Source organism: Haliotis rufescens, unplaced genomic scaffold, assembly GCF_023055435.1.
Source record: "Haliotis rufescens isolate VD_foot unplaced genomic scaffold, xgHalRufe1.0.p SCAF_18, whole genome shotgun sequence".
Lineage (NCBI taxonomy): Eukaryota > Metazoa > Mollusca > Gastropoda > Lepetellida > Haliotidae > Haliotis > Haliotis rufescens.
The window spans coordinates 979,031-1,001,601 of record NW_025963868.1 but is presented as its reverse complement, the minus strand read 5'-3'; the positions used below and the strand labels follow the sequence as shown (position 1 = coordinate 1,001,601).

Below are 22,571 nucleotides of genomic sequence, written 5' to 3'. Positions count from 1 at the left end.
ACGCCCGTTACAATGTATTTGGGCAGTGATCAGCCGTCAGGACGTTACTGTATTCAGATGCTAGTTTGGAAACGTCCGGTCCGTATACCGCGAACGGTAATAGTATGTTACAGAAGCATATGGAAAGTTTTTGAAATTTTGAAACAGCTTCCATCCTTGCTAAAACGGGCTGTATCTACCTAAGATTTGTTTCAATTCTTTTGCAGCACAGAGCTGACATTTGATGGTTGTTTTAAAATAAATACGAGGTAAGGTGACCACAGATGAAGATGATTGTATTGCCTATGGTTTGTTTAGCAGGTGCCAATAGGTTGAAATAAGTGACATTCATATTTCATGCAATATGGAGCTGTGATTTGAACCGAGTGCGAAATCTTGAATTAGAACCAAGATGGAGGTTGTCACTCCTTGTCTCTATGCATATAGAGGGGTGTGATTTTTGTCTACAAATATATTATGTTATACACGCTATCATCGAGTTCCTGTGGTTTCAGCAACCCATGCTTGCCATTAATGGCGACTATGCTTGTACTAAGAAGCGAGTAAAGGGATCGGGTAATAAGGCTCGGTGACTTGGTTGATGCATGTCAGCGTAGCCCAATTGCGTGGATCGATGCTCATGATACCAATCACTGCATTGTCTGGTCAAGATTCGATTATGTACAGACCGCCGTCATATTGCGGCATTAAACAACAAAAAGCAAACAAAGAATATGAAAGGACATGTACACAGTATGTGTTGCTTTGACGATATTTGGTTTGGATGATCCTGGCACGGTCCGGCTGGTTAGGATCATCATCAGCTCGGGGCACTTGTCCCCTCGACACACAACCCAGACAAGGAATGGGACTTCTCCCAGGAGACGTTGCCCAGTCAAACCCACCCAGAACTTTTCGGAGAATGTGAAGACTCCCCAACACTGCAGCCTTCTGCATTACCCAGATTGTCAGAAGGGCTGTATTCCTGGTAGCAAACCCGGGTACTCTCCGAATGTCAGTCAACAGAGGTACCAAATCTAAGGCACCGAGAACAATGTAGAATTGGACAACTTGGTACTTGGGATGCAAGCGTGACATTTCGAAAGCGATGTCCGCTTAATAGCAATGTTTTTTCTGAAACTTGTCAATCATATTAGTGTCAAGAGGGACAGAAAATTCAATGATATAAATGAGTTCTTTTGATTTATCAAAAAAGTCAAGATCGGGTTTTTTGGCCCTGATGCGTCAGAGTCTGTAAACGGGCCTATTCTAAAGAATTTTGTATTGATCATTTTCAATAACGCCCTCTATATATTCCGGGTCGTACCATGGATGGAACTCTGTGTCAAAACCAGAAGCATGGTGAAGACGGTAACAAAATGATCGAAATACATCATTTCGCTTAAGATGGAGTAGTTTGTTTGCTGTTCGTGTTTTCCCCGTGTTTAGAAATATACCTGCTCGCAATATATGTAAAATCTCTCCAGATTTGTTTCTTCATCCGCCAAGCTTCGTTAAATCGATCATTCACGATTGTCATGCTACTGGAGTGGCCACGGTCGAAACTTAGGTTTCGTCAGTAAGTGGGTTCGGGGCTGTGGCGGTCTATATCCTGACTGTACTGAACTAAACGTTGTTACTGGGGTTTGTAATACTCAGCTTTTCTAGCAATCCGTGCTTGACTTGTCACTTGGTAACTAGTGTTTCCAATTATCTGGTTTTTTTCAGTAATCCGTGGATAACCAACCTTCCCGTGACTGACTAAGCTCTTAGTAACTAGTGTTTCCAATAATATGTTTTTCTAGCAATCCGTTGATAACCAACCTTCCAGTGATTGACTAAGCTTTTTGTAACTAGTGTTTCCAATAACATGTTTTTCTAGCAGTCCGTGGATAACCAACCTTCCCGTGATTGACTAAGCTCTTAGTAACTAGTGTTTCCAATAATATGTTTTTCTAGCAATCCATGGATAACCAACCTTCCCGTGATTGACTAGTCACTTAGTAACTTTTGTTTCCAGGAATCTGTTTTTTTCTAGCAATCCGTGGGTAACCAACTTTCCCGTGACTGACTATAGGCTCTTAGTAAATAGTGTTTCCAATAATCTGGGTTTTTTTTAGCAGTACGTGGATAACAAACCTTCCCGTGACTGAATAGGCTCTTTGTAACTAGTGTTTCCAATAATATGTTTTTCTGGCAATCCGTGGATAACCAACCTTCCAGTGATTGACTAGGCTCTTTGTAACTAGTGTTTCCAATAATATGTTTTTTTCTAGCAATCCATGGATGACCAACCTTCAAGTGATTGACTAAGCTCTTAGTAACTAGTGTTTCCAATAATATGTTTTTCTAGCAATCCGTGGATAACCAACCTTCCCGTGACTGACTAGGCTCTTAGTAACTAGTGTTTCCAATAATCTGTTTTTCTTTCTAGCAATCCGTGGATAACCAACCTTCCCGTGACTGACTAAACTCTTAGTAAATAGTGTTTCCAATAATATGTTTTTCTAGCAATCCGTGGATAACCAACCTACCCGTGACTGACTAGGCTTTTGGTAACTAGTGTTTCCAATAATCTGGGGTTTTTTTTCTAGCAATCCGTGGATAACCAACCTTCCCGTGACTGACGAAGCTCTTAGTAACTAGTGTTTCCAATAATCTGTTTTTCCAGCAATCCGTGGATAACCATGCAACTGTTCCGTGATCAAAATTAACTATTTGGGAACTTTAGTGTTTACTTCAGTCAAAGTGGCAGAAGCTTTGGTCGATTAAGACTAGTTGATTTACAGACGTAATCGTCTATTTTTGTAGACCAAGTGACTCATTTAAAGTATGAGCTCTCGGTGTTTATTTCCCCTTCATTTACCGCGCCGACGTTATTCACTCACTTGAGTGTGGAGTTAATTGCTTCAGGTGTTAACTGGTCGCGGCCAACTTAATTGGCAGTCGACCAACTGGGTCCGCATTGCAGGGTGTTGTTTTAGTCACATTCGTTTTATAGCTGTATTACATTTGTTTGACTAAAACGTGGTTGTAAATTTGCGCTGATAGAATCAATGTGTGATCTGAGTGAGCGCAGACTGGATTTATTGTTAACTGTCAACAATCAGTACAATTAGTAAGGCAGACACAATTTTATGGATGACAACGTCGTTAATACTGTAGAAAGCGACGTTTCAGTATATATCCTTATACCGTTGTCAAGCAAGACTGAAAGAGGGACATTGTACAGAACATATATAGTAGGTGAAGGATTAACAGTAACAACAACTGCATACATGAGTGAGAATACATGAGTTAGTGATGACAACAGACGGATAATACTGTCACAACACGGTGGACAGAGAACACATAGGTGGAAGCCAATGGGACCTGAAGCCAATTGAACAGGATAAGTGATTATTGCTTGATGAGTTCATAGTAGGCGGATGGGATGAAATAGACTTGATCTCTGTTGATTGATGGCTTGTGGCGGCGAATGTTGACTGCTTCTGTTACTTGTCTTTTAGTAAAATCATGGAGGTTGTTATCCATAAAATTGTGTCTGCCTTTGCATCCGTCAACTTCTATGTAATGCCTATCAAACAATTTAGTACAATAAGTAGTTATTTAATAAAACTGTGAACCTATTACGACGCTTTCTTTATAATTTGTTTTATGACAACCCTGATCATTGGAGCACATCTCCTTGACACTTATCCCACGTGGTCTGTGGTCTCACTATAACTGTGAGCATCATTTTCATCACTGGTATAGTTGTTAAGTCGCATTAAATATGACAAAAATTGAAGTCAAATGACAGTACTTGAACTTACTTAAATATGAACAATATTCAGAGATAATGATCTGGTTGGTTGGTTTATTGTTTAACGCCGCACTCAGCAATATTCCAGCTACATGACAGCGGTCTGTGCATAATCGAGTCTGGCCCAGACAATCCAGTGACTGACATCATGAGCATCGATCCACGCTATTGGGATCGATTACATGTATCAACCAAGTCAGCGAGCTTGACCACCCGATGACGTTAGTCGCCTTTTACGACAAGCGTAGTCGCCATTTACGGCAAGTGTGGGTTGCTGAAGACCTATCCTACCCCGGAATCTTCATGGGGCCAGAGATAATGAAATCATGTATGAGTAATACATGTCATCAAACAAATAATGAGTGAAATCTTACTATCCTCGCAGCCTTTTGCCTCTACTCATGAAATATGTAGCACGCAGTCCTTTGTACGAGCAACTTTGCATGTCATAGAAATACTTAATAGTAACAAGGTGGCACTGGCTATTATTTGTTGAGGAAAGTACGGTTGTGATAACATTGTCCACTTACTTACTTATATTGGAGATTTTACGTGCGCTTCCGACTGCAGACGGACATTGTCCAACTTGTGAAGTCTTGAAGTAGTGCTCGATTCCCAATTAAGATAAGAGGTATTGAATCTCAGTGGGACGACCTCGATTTTCAAAACACTGTAGGTTTATCTCCTAATTGTTCAGACGTTGAATAACATGGTTTATGTGTTAAGTTAAGGAAGAAACACAGTGATGCCAGTTTTTTCAAATGACTGTTTTATTGATACCATGTTGATACACGGTCGTTTACATTGTTGCTCAATTGATGAAAAAAATGGGATACATGGCAAATTTTTTAATGTTTTGAAAATTATGTACAAAAACGTTAACGCAACCGTTACATTTAATCATTGTCCCAAATTAAGTCCATATGTTGAAAGTATATGTGGTGATAGACAAGGCTACACACTTTACCCAGTTTTGTTTTCTATATTTATCAATGAATTAGTTGTTAGTTTAGAAAATAAGTTTATGAATGGTATTGTTGTGTCAGAATGTATTTTAAACATAATAGCGTTACTGTTTGCAGATGATCTTTTATTAATTGCCGATAGTGTTATAACATTGCAGAGGCGTCTGGATGCGCTACAGTCCAACTCCCAGAAATGGGGTAAGGGAATAAATGTTGAAAAAAGTAAAATAATTGTATTTAAGATGGGTGAAAGATTATCTAAATCTGAAAAATGGTATCATAATGGTATGCAAATGGAAACTGTATAAATGTATAAATATGTAGGTATTATGATAACGCCTAAACTTGTATGAGCGACAGCATGTAAAATTTTGCCTAAACAAGCTAATAAGGCCTTGTGGCCTTTAAAATCTTTTATTCGGCGTTTTGAATTGTCTCTGAAGGAATCTTTTTATTTGTTTGATAAAAAAATTGTACCAATTTTATCTTATGCTGCAGACATTTGGGGATATAGTAGAGTTGAATGTATAGAGATTGTTCATAGAAAAATTTGTAAATTTATGCTACATATTGGTTATAGATAACCTAATGCTGTTGCATATGGAGAGTGTGGTCGAGTTCCTCTTTATAATGTTTATAGAGTTAAATGTATCAAATACTCGATAAGATTATTGCACATGAATGTAGATAGGTATCCATATCAATGTTATTTATCATTATTATCGATAGAAAACGTCCAAATTGGGCAACACATGTACGCGGTCTGTTATTTAGATATGGCTATGGTATAGTATGGATCTCTCAAAATGTTGGAGATGCCGAATTATATTAAAACCAATTTAAAGAGAGATTGTATACTTGTTCCTCCAAAGAATGGCACTCATCTTTAGATTCCTCTGCATTGTCATTTTACAAAACGCAAAAATCTTTGTTAGATTGAAATATGTAATTTTGTATGAATATTCGGGTGCGTCAGTTAAGATGTATAGACATAATATTCAGTCAAGAACAAATGATCTTCGATGAAGTGCTTTGTTACGTTATTATTATTATTATTTCTGGGAAAATGTAGAAAAAAACGGGTTATCCGTCCACAAGGGGAGATAGCTCAGTCACCATGTTGTTGGAACGACGTCGCATAAAACATTATGGGATATCGCGAAAAATGGATAACGTCATCTTCAATTGTTTGCGTCAATGAATTGATATGACGTCAATTTGCCAAGGGTCCCTTCGCGATCAGAGAAAATAAGACATAAGGCGTGAACTAACCAATCAGTATTGAGGCAAACATTCAGAAGGTCAATGAGAATTACTATAAATACATTAACTGATAACTGATGTCTGCACTCCTAAGTATATTCATACTTAAGACTTGAATGTATAGCATAGTGAACCATTCAAAAGACACGGGGAAATCTGTGCAGTGACACACTAAAAACGGAATCAAAGCTTGTTATTCTACACGATAGAATCCTTTGTTTCCTTTCTGATGAGAATGATTGCAAATACAATTTCCAGTACCTGAAACGGAAGACAACACATTTGAGATTGGTACAACACATCATTTGGATTTTCGATAGAGTATAGAATAGTTATCGTTTTAATATTAAACAAGCGATCACGCAAATGGTGATGCCCGACCACGAGCCCATCAGTCAAACGGCAACACTAACAATATCTACATAGTTCCATGGTCAACCCAGCCCGCACCGTGGTCTAGTGGTAGAGCGTCCGCCCGGAGAGCGGAAGGTCTGGGGTTCGATCCCCGGCCGCGTCATACCAAACGACGTTAAAAGATGGTACTCTTTGTTACCCTGTCTGGCGCTCGACATTAAGGGGCTAAAACAAGGACTGGTCGGCTCGGAGTCAGTATACTGTGTCTGAGCGGGGTATTCATGTTAAACTGCGGCATGGTATCTCAGTGTGCTAGCACTATAAATCGGCATCAGTCCGGACTAGTACAAGCAGCCACACACACATACACGTGCATGCACGTCGCTATATAAGTGCAATAATCTTGGACGCGACGTTAAACCCCATTTCAACTCACCTCCATAGTCAACCCATCTAGCTCTTTCAGAAATGTACCTTGGTTTATAATCACAGTGTCAGCTATTGAAGCAAATCTCTAGCGACAGTCCGCCGTGATATTGCTGGAATATTGCTAAAAGCGGCGTAAAACCGTACTCACTCACTCACTCTAGCGACAGTAGTGAGTGAGTATGGTTTTATGCCACTTTTAGCAATATTCCAGCAATAACACGGCGGGGGACACCAGAAATGGGCTTCACACATTGTACCCATGTCGGGGATCGAACCCGGATCTTCAGCGTGACGAGCGAACGCTTTAACCACTAGGCTCCCGACCGCCCCTTCTATCAGCAGTAGCAAACGGACGGTGTAGTCTATTTTGAAAACAACTTCTTTGTAGCAGAACAAATTCTAGATGCATAATAGTCAGTGAGTTTGGTTTTACGCCGCTTTAAGCAATATTCCAGCAATATCACGGCGGGGGACACCAGAAATGGGCTTCACACATTGTACCCATGTCGGGAATCGAACCCGGGTCTTCGGCGTGACGAGCGAACGCTTTAACCACTAGGCTACCCGACCGCCCCAGATGCATAATAGAATAATTTTATCAACATTTCACGACTTTGTTTTGTAGTCATAACTTTAGCTGACCACATTGTGGAGTTATCACTCACCATGAGAAGAAGCAACAGGCCAGCGCCGAGAATGACATACACCTTGTTCTCCTCGACAAGGTCATGGATCCTATCATAGCAGCCCTGGAATGTTAAACGTATTGGTGCATCATCAACGTGTCAAAATTTGCTTGAACGGCTTATCGGGTATTGCATATATCACTAAAGTCAGGTACCTTATCGTAAGAGGTTTTGAGTTTCGTATTTACATAACATGAATAAGATGAGAGTATGTAGATTATTCCACATGATTTAGGAAATTACTCGATTCTGATTGGTCAATCAGAGGTGGTTAAATCTCAATAAACCCTTTCTGATTGAAATAGCCGATTTGACGGCCGCTTCACCTTTGAAGCTAATACACACACAGACACACACAGACACAATTGTTCATAGGGACATAGGTAACGTATGACCTCGGTATGTATGCCCAATTGACAAATGAAACGAAAGTGGGTTTCGTTTTTGATTACATATGTATCACATAACTGTCATTTGTCTTCCCTTTGAAATGTTTTATTTATTATTCACCTGAACTCGTACCTATATAACGATGTGGAGCGAGAATAAATATTTGTGTCAAACTTGTGATATATTCCAGAAATTCTGATTTTCGGAAAGTTAAATACCCTTAACACAGCCCGGCTAACACCATTAGTGAGATATTCAAACAAGGAGGCACAGTCGTCTAAGGCGCCGCGATTCGCTGTGCAGAGTTGCGTCCCTTGGGTACGCCGGAAACCTATGACTGGGTTCGAATCCCGGTTTTGCGCCGATTATGTTTCTAGGTTTGTCAGCTTCATACCCGTGCTCGTGGGTTTCACCGGAGTGGTAAACGTCTGAGACCTGCATCACTTCGGACTTTCCTCCCACATTAAGCTGACACGCCGCGATATAACTGGAATATTGTTAAAAGCGGCGTTAAACCCAACTCACTCACTCACTATTACAACAAAGTTACCACTTTGTCCAACTCTTAACAGATACCTGAGTATTAGTCTTGGTCGGATCGAAAACTCCTCCTTGTTTCTTCGCACACTCGAGGGTTGTGTCCCCAGCCAAAACATCCTTCTTACAGCAGGCAGGCGAAGCTTCTATCGTTTCTGTAATACCATTGTGGTTGTAGGTTGTCCAGGAGGCACTTGTATCAAAGTCAGTTGGCCCAGTTGAAGCACAGCATTGGAGCTGATAAAACAAGAACAGGACACATTAATATTATTTTCATTCAATATTGGTCTTTATTCACATCTTCAACTAAAGGCCATTCAGTGGAAGGCAAGATCAGATACCTATGTAAATATAAGACATCAAAGCAGGATTATAACCAGTCTCGATTATCCGCTGTAATATATTTCATCAGGAGTAAAAGGCAACTTAGCGGGGACAAATATGTGAATGGATCACTGGAAAATTATATAAATGACACCAGGTGTTCGTGAAATGGGTCAGCATGTCCTTATCTACCGGTCGCACCCGTCACTTATAAACGTACACAATTTGCATAAAAGGTATGCTATGTGTTCCCTGGCGCCGCAAAGCTGTACACCTGCCATGTCACGGCGACACGCAAACAAACCAGGCAATGGACCAGAAAAGCCAGGTGATGGACCAGAATAAAAAAGCACATTTACTCATTTTGTTAGAAACGAAAAATGCTATGTTAATTTTGAAATAAGTGTGAGGTGATGAGCTTCTGCTTCTTGTAAGTAAGGGGGCGGTCGGGTAGCCTCGTGGTTAGAAGACCCGGGTTCGATTGCCGACATGGGTACTACGTGTGAAGCCCATTGAAGCTTTGAATTTGCCTTGAAATGTGAAGGTGAAACAGCTAAAGCTACTTCAAAAGGTTTTCATTCATCGTTTCACACTGGACGTGAATGTTCCAACATAAAAGAGTCTGTTAGTTGATGTTGGCTCTAATTTAACATAATCCTTTCTTTTTGCAGCTATTCCGAGCAGTAAAACTGTAGGAGACAACGACTCATTTATTGCTTTATTCATGTTTCTTTGTTCTATTTTAACGCCTTACTCTCAATATTCCAGCTGTATCACGGGTGTCTGTCAATAGTCAAGTATGGAACAGACAATCCAATGACTGACATAATCTGCATTCTTCCACGCCATTGGATGATATCATGATAAGCAATCACCGACTCTGACCACTGATCATGATCAATGTAGTCGTCTCATAGGATTATTTGTTTGTTTGTTGTTTAACGCCGTACTCAGCAATATACGAGTATGACGGCGGTCTGTAATCGAGACTGGACCAGACAATCCAGTGATTGACATCATAAGCATCGATCAACGCGATTGGGATACGATGACATGCATCAACCAAGTCAGCGAGCCAGACCACCCGATCCCGTTAGTTGCCTTTTACGACAAGCCTGGGTTGCCGTGGACCTATACACTGACTCGGACTCCTCTAGGGTGATAGTGAGTGTGTGAGTGAGTTGGGTTTTACGCCACTTTTAACAGTATTGCAGTTATATCACGGCGTGTCAGCTTAATTTGGGAGGAAAGCCCGAAGACGTTTACCACTTTGGTGAAACCCAAGAGCACGGGTATGGTGCTGACAAACCTAGAAACATAATCGGGGCGAACCGGGATTCGAACCCACAATCACAGGATTCTGGCGTGCCTAAGGGATGCGACTCTGCACAGCGAATCGCGGCGCCTCAAACGACTGGGTCACCCCCGTCCCCTCACGGGTGAGAATATGTGTCTGCTTATGCTCTGGCAACGAGATCATTCCTTCCTTCTGCTCCGAAATATCAGAATAGCCAGAACAGTGTCATTAACAGTGGATGAGGAAACGGCTGACGACAAGGATGCACCTTGCAGTACACAGTGATGTTGTTATACTCACGGAGTAGGATGCCAAGTCCAGCATGACTGAAAAGGTATCGTCACTGAGTGGTCCTTTGTACTCGTTTCGGATTTGAGTCTTAAAGGTTTCCTTGCCTTTGGTGTTGAGCTACAACATTAGAATGGTTGACAATATTAGACAGACATGTAGCCACACACAGCACATTCAATATGGTTGAAAAGTTAATACCTCTGATTCATGTAAAGGCTTGAATGAAGACCGTCCCTATTTTACTTGCTATGGGTACATTCCTATTTTCCCTGCTATGGGTACATTCCTATTTTCCCTGCTATGGGTACATTCCTATATTACTTGCTGTGGGTACATCCCTATTTTACCTGCTATGGGTACATTCCTATTTTCCCTGCTATGGGTACATTCCTATTTTCCCTACTATGGGTTCATTCCTATTTTCCCTGCTATGGGTACATTCCTATTTTACTTGCTATGGGTACATTCCTATTTTACTTGCTGTGGGTACATTTCTATTTTAACTGCTATGGGTACATTCCTATTTTCCCTGCTATGGGTACATTCCTATTTTCCCTGCTATGGGTACATTCCTATTTTACCTGCTATGGGTACATTCCTATATTACTTGCTGTGGGTACATTCCTATTTTACCTGCTATGGGTACATTCCTATTTTACCTGCTATGGGTACATTCCTATTTTACCTGCTATGGGTACAATCCTATTTTCCCTGCTATGGGTACATTCCTATTTTCCCTGCTATGGGTACAATCCTATTTTCCCTGCTATGGGTACATTCCTATTTTCCCTGCTATGGGTACATTCCTATATTACTTGCTGTGGGTACATCCCTATTTTCCCTGCTATGGGTACATTCCTATTTTCCCTGCTGTGGGTACATTCCTATTTTCCCTGCTATGGGTACATTCCTATTTTCCCTGCTATGGGTTCATTCCTATTTTACCTGCTATGGGTACATTCCTATTTTACTTGCTGTGGGTACATTTCTATTTTAACTGCTATGGGTACATTCCTATTTTCCCTGCTATGGATACATTCCTATTTTACCTGCTATGGGTACATTCCTATTTTACCTGCTATGGGTACATTCCTATATTACTTGCTGTGGGTACATTCCTATTTTACCGCGTATGGGTACATTCCTATTTTCCCTGCTATGGGTACATTCCTACATTACTTGCTATGGGTACATTCCTATATTACTTGCTGTGGGTACATTCCTATTTAACCTTGTATGGGTACATTCCTATTTTACCTGCTATGGGTACATTCCTACATTACTTGCTATGGGTACATTCCTAAATTACTTGCTGTGGGTACATTCCTATTTTCCCTGCTATGGGTACATTCCTATATTACTTGCTATGGGTACATTCCTATATTACTTGCTATGGGTACATTCATATATTAATTGCTATGGGTACTTTCCTATATTACTTGCTATGTGTACATTCCTATTTTACTTGCTATGGGTACATTCATATATTAATTGCTATGGGTACTTTCCTATATTACTTGCTATGGGTACATTCCTATTTTACTTGCTATGGGTACATTCCTGTATTACTTGCTATGGGTACATTCCCATTTTACTTGCTATGGGTACATTTCTATATTACTTGCTGTGGGTATATTCCTATATTACTTGCTGTGGGTACATTCCTATATTACTTGCTATGGGTACATTCCTATATTACTTGCTATGGGTGCATTCGCATATTACTTGCTATGGGTACATTCCTATATTACTTGCTATGGGCACATTCCTATATTACTTGCTATGGGTACATTCCTATATTACTTGCTATGGGTACATTCCTATTTTACTTGCCATGGGTACATTCCTATTTTACTTGCTATGGGTACATTCCTATATAACTTGCTGTGGGTACATTCCTATTTTACTTGCCATGGGTACATTCCTATTTTACTTGCCATGGGTACATTCCTGTTTTACTAGCTATGGATACATTCCTATATTACTTGCTATGGGTACATATCTATATTACTTGCTATGGGTACATTCCTATATTACTTGCTGTGGGTACATTCTTCTATTACTTGCTATGGGCACATTCCTATATTAATTGCTATGGGTACATTCCTATATGACTTACTATGGGTACATTCCTATATTACTTGCAATTGGTACATTCCTATATTACTTGCTCTGGGTACATTCCTATATTACTTGCTATGGGTACATTCCTATTTTACTTGCCATGGGTACATTCCTATTTTACTTGCTATGGGTACATTCCTATATAACTTGCTGTGGGTACATTCCTATATTACTTGCTTTGGGTACATTCCTATTTTACTTGCCATGGATACATTCCTATTTTACTAGCTATGGATACATTCCTGTATTACTTGCTATGGGTACATTCCTATATTACTTGCTATGGGTACATTCCTATATTACTTGCTGTGGGTACATTCTTCTATTACTTGCTATGGGCACATTCCTATATTAATTGCTATGGGTACATTCCTATATGACTTACTATGGGTACATTCCTATATTACTTGCAATGGGTACATTCCTATATTACTTGCTATGGCCACATTCCTATATTACTTGCTATGGGTACATTCCTATATTACTTGCTATGGATACATTCCTATATTACTTGCTATGGCCACATTCCTATATTACTTGCTATGGGTACATTCCTATATTACTTGATATTGGTACATTCCTATATTACTTGCTATGGGTACATTCCTTTATTACTTGCTATGGGTACATTCCTATTTTATTTGCTATGGGTACATTCCTATATTACTTCCAGACAGCGGGCACGGATGATCTAGTCTCCCGAGGCGCCTCGATTCGTTATGTATGTGTCGTCCTTGGGGCGTACCAGAAAATGTATGATCGTTCCTAAAACCTTTTGCGTTGCATATGATAGTCTAGTGAACAGAATTTACAACTGACAACAGCATTGACAATTTAGCTCTCTTTTGTACATTCAGTATTACAGCTGTACAGTGATGGGCGTCGGAGGGTTTTTCTATGGACCTTGTATCTGTCCACAGAATTTTCTCTGATGTCCGCATTGCCGAGTTAGGCGTGGTGGAAATCTAGGATCATGGGCTCGAATTCCAGATTAGCTCTGATTATGTTTCTAAGTTCATCAAAACCATACCCTTGCTCCTGGGTTTCATAAAAGTGATAAACATCTAAGACCGAAATGGGAGCACGGGTGGCCCAGTCGTCCAAGGCGCCGCGATTCGCTGTGCAGAGTTGCGTCCCTTGGGCACGCCAGAAACCTATGATTGTGGGTTCGAATTCCGGTTCGCCCCGATTATGTTTCTAGGTTTGTCAGCACCATACCTGTGCTCGTGGGTTTCACCGAAGTGGTAAACGTCTGAGACCTGCATCACTTCGGGCTTTCCTCCCACATTAAGCTGGCACGCCGTGATAAAACTGGAATACTGTTAAAAGCGGCGTAAAACCCAACTCACTCACTCACTAAGACCGTAATATCCACTGGAATATTGCCCAAACGGCGTTCCATAAAACTCGTTCACTTTTATCCCAATCTTTTTTTCTATGAGTACATTCCTATGTACATTACATTTGTTTGTTTGATTGATGTTTAACGCCACGCTCAGCAGTATTCCAGCTATATGACGGCGGTCTGTAAATTATCGAGTCTCGACCAGACAATCCAGTGATTGACATCATGAGCATCGATCTAAATTGGGATATGATGACATGCATCAACCAAGTCAGCGAGCCTGACCACCCGATACCGTTAGTCGCCTCTTACGACAATCATAGTCGCCTTTTACGGCAAGCATGGGTTGCCGAAGACCCCTTCTATCCCGTATTTCCACGGGCCATGTACCTTACATGTACTGTACAGTGGAGTCCTGCCGTTATTCCTATATGACGTAGAGGGGAATGACCGATTAACTCTCCATTCCTTAAAAATAATGGGGCCGAGGCCGATTAATTTTAAGGAATGGAGAGTTACGAGGATACTGCCCAACCTAGAATATCTATGCCTACTTTTACACTTTGATAAAACATTCTCATGTGGAAAATATTTAAAAAAAGACCAGAAATCTTTGTTGACTGCATTTAAATTGGGCGAGTCGCCTTGCTTGATGTACGAGGGATTCGTTCTCTGGCGCTGTTGCACGCACACCAAGTGTACACGTTTCTTTTAGGTTTCGAGGAGTCCTAAACTGGTATTTTACCAATCGCTTGCATGTCGTATATACATGCTGACGGGAATTATAGGAAATATAGAGCCCTGATTCATGAGTGAGTGAGTGAGTATGGTTTTTATGCCGCTTTTAGCAATATTCCAGCAATATCACGACGGGGAACACCAGAAATGGGCTTCACACATTGTACCCATGTCGGGAAACCACTAGGCTACTCGACCGCCACGCCCCTGATTCATGAACAAGGATATATATATATAGCCTAGTGGTTAAAGCGTTCGCTCGTGACGCCGAAGGCCCGGGTTCGATTCCCCACATCACTCACTCACTCACTCACTCACTCACGTCAAAGGTTTATGTTTTTGGAGGGTTTTTTTTAAGGATTATGCCAATATTTGAAAATATTGAATAGTTATTTTCACACCTTTCCGTCGTCATGTGTCGCCGAAACTGCGACCCACAATTAGACGTCCCCAAATCAAACGATGTGGGTCTCAACCCCGCTTGCGGCAGATATTACCCGACAAAACTTGAAATCATTCACTTGACATAATATATAAAAAAAATGTAAATTAATTGAACTGTTGGTTGAAGATAATGTATAATTGACAAACAACTGTACAACCCTGATAAAAAATGCAGCGTTTAAACAATACAATGACCTAACAGAAATGTTTTAATAACTATATTCGCCCAACAATTGCTACACTCCTATATTGTTTACGGATGAGTCATTATTCTATGGGTTCCTTAATATGTTACTTACAAGAAAGTCCTGTCGCAATGCTATATTCCAATATCATTAACGAGCGAGTGCTGTCACTATGGGTATATTCTGAAATCACTTACGGGCGAGTCCTGTCACTATGGGTATATTCCGAAATGACTTACGGGCGAGTGCTGTAACGATGGGAATATTCCGATATCACTTACGGGCGAGTGCTGTCACTATGGGAATATTCCGATATCACTTACAGGCGAGTCTTGTCAATATGGGTATGTTCTGAAATCACTTACAGGCGAGTGCTGTTACCATGGGTATATTCTGAAATCACTTACAGGCGAGTGCTGTCACTATGGGTTTATTCCGAAATGCCTTACGGGCGAATGCTGTCACTATGAAAATATTGCGATATCACTTACGGGCGAGTGCTGTCACTATGAAAATATTGCGATATCACTTACGGGCGAGTGCTGTCACTATGGGAATATTCCGATATCACTTACGGGCGAGTGCTGTCACTATGGGTATATTCTGAAATCACTTACGGGCGAGTGCTGTCACTATGGGTATATTCTGAAATCACTTACGGGCGAGTGCTATCACTCTGGGTATATTCCGATATCAATTACGAGGAGTGTCGTCACTATGGGTTTATTCTGAAATCACTTACGGGTGAGTGCTGTCACTATGGGAATATTCCAATATCACTTACGTGCCAGTGCTGTCACCATGGGTATATTCCAAAATGACTTACGGGCGAGTGCTGTCACTATGGGAATATTCCGATATCCCTTACGAGCGAGTGCTGTCACTATGGGAATATTCCGATATCACTTACGGGCGAGTGCTGTCACTATGGGAATATTCCGATATCAGTTACGGGCGAGTGCTTTCACAATGGGAATATTCCGATATCACTTACGGGCGAGTGATGTCACTATGGGTATATTCTGAAATCAGTTACTGCTGAGTGTTGTCACTACGGGTTTATTCCGATATCACTTACGGGCGAGTGCTGTCACCATGGGTATATTCTTAAATCCTTTACGGGCGAGTGCTTTCACTATGGGAATATTCCGATGTCACTTACAGGCGAGTCTTGTCAATATGGGTATGTTCTGAAATCACTTACAGGCGAGTGCTGTTACCATGGGTATATTCTGAAATCACTTAAAGGCGAGTGCTGTCACTATGGGTTTATTCCGAAATGCCTTACGGGCGAATGCTGTCACTATGAAAATATTGCGATATCACTTACGGGCGAGTGCTGTCACTATGGGAATATTCCGATATCACTTACGGGCGAGTGCTGTCACTATGGGTATATTCTGAAATCACTTACGGGCGAGTGTTGTCACTATGGGTATATTCTGAAATCACTTACGGGCGAGTGCTATCACTCTGGGTATATTCCGATATCAATTACGAGGAGTGTCGTCACTATGGGTTTATTCTGAAATCACTTACGGGTGAGTGCTGTCACTATGGGAATATTCCAATATCACTTACGTGCCAGTGCTGTCACCATGGGTATATTCCAAAATGACTTACGGGCGAGTGCTGTCACTATGGGAATATTCCGATATCCCTTACGGGCGAGTGCTGTCACTATGGGAATATTCCGATATCACTTACGGGCGAGTGCTGTCACTATGGGAATATTCCGATATCAGTTACGGGCGAGTGCTTTCACAATGGGAATATTCCGATATCACTTACGGGCGAGTGATGTCACTATGGGTATATTCTGAAATCAGTTACTGCTGAGTGTTGTCACTACGGGTATATTCCGATATCACTTACGGGCGAGTGCTGTCACCATGGGTATATTCTTAAATCCCTTACGGGCGAGTGCTTTCACTATGGGAATATTCCGATGTCACTTACGGGCGAGTGCTGTCACCCTGGGTATATTCTGAAATCACTTACGGGCGAGTGCTGTTACCATGGGTATATTCTGAAATTACTTACGGGCGAGTGCTGTCACTATGGGTATATTCTGAAATCACTTACGGGCGAGTGCTGTCACTATGGGAATATTCCGATATCACTTACGGGCGAGTGCTGTCACTATTGGAATATTCCGATATCACTTACGGGCGAGTGCTGTCACTATGGGTATATTCTGAAATCAGTTACTGCTGAGTGTTGTCACTATGGGTATATTCCGATATCACTTACGGGCGAGTGCTGTCACCATGGGTATATTCTTAAATCACGTACGGGCGAGTGCTTTCACTATGGGAATATGCCGATGTCACTTACGGGCGAGTGCTGTCACCCTGGGTTTATTCTGAAATCACTTACGGGCGAGTGCTGTCACTATGGGTTTATTCTGAAATCACTTACGGGCGAGTGCTGTCTTTAGGGGTATATTCTGAAATCACTTACGGGCGAGTGCTGTCACTATGGGAATATTCCGATATCACTTACGGGCGAGTGCTGTCACTAAGAAAATATTCCGATATCACTTACGGGCGAGTGCTGTCACTATAGGAATATTCCGATATCACTTACGGGCGTGAGCTGTCACTGTGGGTTTATTCCCATATCACTTTCCATCGAATCCTGTCACTATGCGTATATTTTGAAATAACTTACGGCCGGGTAATTCCGATATCACTTACGGGCAAATTGGTATACTCAAATAGCACTTACGAGCTGCCTTTCTGCTATGTGTGCACTTCTATGTTGCTATGTTCTATTCTAACAGACGAATCTTGCCGCTGTAGGAACATTCCTTTTTTTACTAACAGACAGGTCCTGCAACTGTGCAATCCCTATTTTACTAACAGACGGGTGTTGCCACAATGGGTACAGTCCTTTATTACAAACAGTCCTATCTTACCGATATGGGTACAATCCTATATTACACAGTCCTATCTTACCGATATGGGTACAATCATATATTACACAGTCCTCTCTTGCCACTATGGGTACAATCCTATATTACACAGTCCTATCTTGCCACTATGGGTACAGTCCTATATATCACAGTCCTATCTTGACACTATGGGTACAATCCTATATTACACAGTCCTATCTTGCCACTATGGGTACAATCCTATATTACACAGTCCTATCTAGCCACTATGGGTACAGTCCTATATATCACAGTCCTTTCTTGCCACTATGGGTACAATCCTATATTACACAGTCCTATCTTGCCACTATGGGTACAATCCTATATGACACAGTCCTGTCTTGCCACAATGGGTACAGTACTATTGTACTTACGGGCGAATCTCTGACAAAGAGGAGTCCTACCACTGTGGCCACAGCGATGCACAAGATGCCCATTAGGATACAGAACTGTCAAACAAAAGAGAAACACAACATGCAAATGAAACTCGCACATAAGTCAAATAACATTAATATTTTCTTTGTGTATATGGATTTGCAAACCTGCGCTAAAATCATGTACATCACGGTAAAAATCATTTTTTGTTGAGTTTCATTTTTAAAGGACTGGAATTTTACAGTTCGGTTTTATGTGTTTGGATAATGAAAAGTTAAAATCAAAAGCTGCTTCGTGTTTTACGTTAAGACATTAATTATTGTGTCTTCTAACCTGTATAGTACATCGATAATAACAGCATCTTAAAATTGCTCTGACATAGGCAATGTATTCTGAGTAAGGACAGGCTGTCTTATCCAGCAATACTTTCATCATAGTATTTGGTTATGATCGAAATGTTTTGACGGTATATTTGGTGTTTTGCTATTTAAAATCACCGAGAGTAGAATGTTCGTATTTTCCAAACTGTATTGTCTGCACTAATGGTGTATAAATTATGAAAAACCCTATGAAGTATTTTCTCATTTTTCGGTATTGTGTACTGCTTTTAAGTGACAGTACATATAATTTTCTTATAACCTTGAAATCATATATTGTTTGTTTGTTTGTTGTTTAACGCCGAACTCATCAATATTCGGATACTATGACATGCATCAACCAAGTAAGCGAGCCTGACCACCCGATCCCGTTAGTTGCCTCCCACGACAAGCATAGCCGCCTTTTACCGCAAGCATGGGTTGTTGAAGACATATTAAATCATATAACAAAACATTAGCAAACATATATCTATTTAGTATACGACCGTCCATTGTATATAGATGTTTGGGCGCTAGATTGGCGCTAGATGCAAAAGCAGATTTATTTTTTAAAGTTAAAGTTATTATCCTAAATGTTAGAAGAAAACACACACCTTAAAACACTGTATTGTGTGTAGCAAAATTCAGACGCATACATATCAATAATTATCTGAGACAAGTACTTTGTTTCGATAAAATCCTAAGACACCCCCCACCCTGACCCCCGGACTATCAATTGTTGGTTCCTGAGACATTTATAATGAACATAACACTCTTACAATGATGAGGAAAAGTCTGTTGCTGCAGCATCCGCCATAGCAGCCGAAGAAGGAGATCACAAACAGCACGACGCCGAGGACGAGTAGAGCCAGACCGATGTTACTGACGACTGGTACAGAGGAGACGGTTGAAGGGATATTGAACGCGGTTATACCCGATACAGCTGGCAACGCGTAGGTCAACAGTAACCCTGGTTGAAACTTGAGGATCGCCCCCAAAACCAGCAAAGCCAAGGCAACAATCTGTAACAGCAACGACCACATTAAAATAGTACAGTTTCGTAACATATGTATCAATTGTCCTTAAATTAAATATCTCAGAACCATGACAGGCAACACTGCGTTATATTATTACTACTACTATTATTACTACTACTACTACTACTACTACTACTACTACTACTACTACTACTACTACTACTACTTGGGACCCAGTAGTCTTAAGGCGTCACTATTTGCTGTGCAGAGATACGCCCCTGGCTACGCCAGGAACCTGTGATCGTTGATTCGAATCCCGGTTCGCCCCATTACGTTTCTGGGTTTGTCAGCACCATACCCGTGCTAAAGGGTTTCATTGAAGGTGTAAGCGCATAAAATCTGCATCAAATCGGGCTTTCCTCCCACAATAAGCTGACAGACAGTGCTATAACTGGGATATTGTTAAAAGCGGAGATAAACCAAACTTCATCACATTTCTGGCTGTCTTCTCAATATAAAATGACACACCGTGATATGACAGACAGTGATATAACTGGGATATTGTTAAAAGCGGAGCTAAACCAAACTTCATCACATTTCTGGCCGTCTCCTCGTTATAGAATGACACACCGTGATATGAGACAAATACTGTTCAAAGCGCCGTTAAACGAAAATCACTCACTTACGCTCAAGTAAAAGTTCACCTTCATGCGCTACCTGTGTCATGTCGTCATTAATAACAACACGACTGAAAGGATTGTTTTAGTTTTGTTTGTTGTTTAAAGTCGCACTGAGCAATATTTCGGCTATATGACGGCGGTCTGTAATTAATCGAGTCTGGACCAGACAATCCAGTGATTGACATCATGAGCATCGATCCACGCAATTGGGATCGATGACATGCATCAACCAAGTCAGCAAGCCTGACCACCCGATCCCGTTAGGCGCCTCTTACGACAAGCATAGTAGCCTTTTATGGCAAGCATGGGTTACTGAAGACCTATTCTACCCCGGATCTTCACGGGCCTAACTGTTAGGATACAACACATAGTGAACAAAGCGTCCGTGGCTAGACCGTAGACTCTTGAATGTGTTCAATTTCTTTTGTGATACACGAATATGAATACCGCTATGTTTACGCGTTAGTGTGGCATTCACTATGTCCCACGTATAGTCCATTAGTAAGGGTATACCGTCACGCTTCAACATTGCTGAATAACTCAGTGGTGGACTGTCGTTGTTATTTGTTGACACCCCTGTCGTTCCAGTAAAATTATTTTCGTCACGGTCCCATGAATCTAGCTATACTGTCGCATAAAACATTCAATAGAAATTCCTTCAGCTTTCGGCGATACTTCATACCTCTTTCAGAGGGTTAAATGCCATTGAGTTTATGTTACTCCAATAGTGGTAAGTTTGTCCGATCTGAATCAGAGTATAGATCACCACCTGTTTTGGGATCCGGGTAGTTTATAGCCAGTATTTTATTTACAGTTACAGCCAGGCACTCATTAAATATGACGATAAACTTTCTCAAAATGTTTCTCATATTTCAAATATGTAATATCAGCGTACTGTATTACTTTCATTAGGCGACCGGTATGTGTACTTGCCGTATAAGGCGGAATCGGGTGGTCAGACTCGCTGACTTGATTATTTACAGACCGCCGTCATATAGCTGGAATATTGCTGTGTACGGCGTTAAAAAACAAACAAAACAAAAACCAATCCTATCAGTCATGTTGTTATTAATGACGACAGCAAACAAACAAACAAACAAAATTGAAAGCGTGTTCTCATCGCCATTTGGATGAGAATTGCCGATGCGGTGAAACAATTATCTTCCTTTCGTAGACTTCTTGATACTGGGGTGGTGTTATGGAGGGTTACTCGGGGAAAATAACGAATGGTGGTTAGTTGTCACTAACCTGTCAAGAATACACGACCCATTGATCAGTGAGTGATTAAGTCTTGCGCTGCTGATATATTCCAGCAATATCACAGGATTGACAACAGGACTTCGTCTCACACACTGTAATCATGGGAGGAATCGAACCCTGGCATAAGGAGAGACTAGTGAACGCTCGAACTCAGATTAGGTGGACGTCACTTACATTTGTATATACTCTTCAAAACGACACTCAACACTCACTCACTCATATCTGATAAATAATTCCTACATGGGAAACATATGACAAAACAATGTTAGTTCCAGTAAAGTTTCCAAGATAAGAGATATAATTATTATGATCTTAAAAAAACATCGAATCAAGCTAATTTCATTTGACGAATACGTTAATTCAACGGGATATAACATCATTACAGAATTGTATATGAATTCCAAAGTATTCAAAGTTACATATATGAGTTTTGTTAATACATACCGTGAAAACGATATTCAGTAAAATAAGCACACATTGTCCAACACTTGAGAATAATCCCATTTCAAAGCTGGTTCGGGAATAGGTAAATATGCAGGAGATGGTCTTGTAGAGACACCAGTTTAAGGGTATGTGAGTCAGGGTATTCGTCTATATACGTGTTATGTACCGTATTCGACGTAATAAGCGCCCACGGGTATATTTGGAAATATATTGGCAAGTGAACAATCCCAATTAGCACCCCTTCCGATTGATCAATGTACACTAGACTTATTTATTCGTGTGAAATACGTATTCGTGTGTCATATGCCTTAATTATGGGCCTTTAAATTCTGGAAAAATATATCTGTCGTATATAAACATTTCAGGCTGTCAGCCTAAACCACGAAAT

General features: G+C 40.8%; 1 protein-coding gene across 1 annotated transcript; it reads right to left on the bottom strand.

Annotated features, from left to right (window-relative positions):
• Positions 1-4,521: 4,521 nt before the first annotated feature.
• Positions 4,522-22,325, bottom strand: LOC124148357 (CD63 antigen-like). Its single transcript, XM_046519402.2, has 7 exons — positions 22,184-22,325; positions 19,602-19,844; positions 18,466-18,540; positions 10,330-10,437; positions 8,448-8,645; positions 7,461-7,544; positions 4,522-6,273 (listed from the first exon to the last, which is right to left on the bottom strand). The coding sequence occupies exons 1-7, from the start codon at positions 22,241-22,243 to the stop codon at positions 6,211-6,213; spliced, it is 831 nt and encodes a 276-aa protein (XP_046375358.2). The 5' UTR covers positions 22,244-22,325; the 3' UTR covers positions 4,522-6,210.
• Between the last annotated feature and the right edge of the window lie 246 nt (positions 22,326-22,571).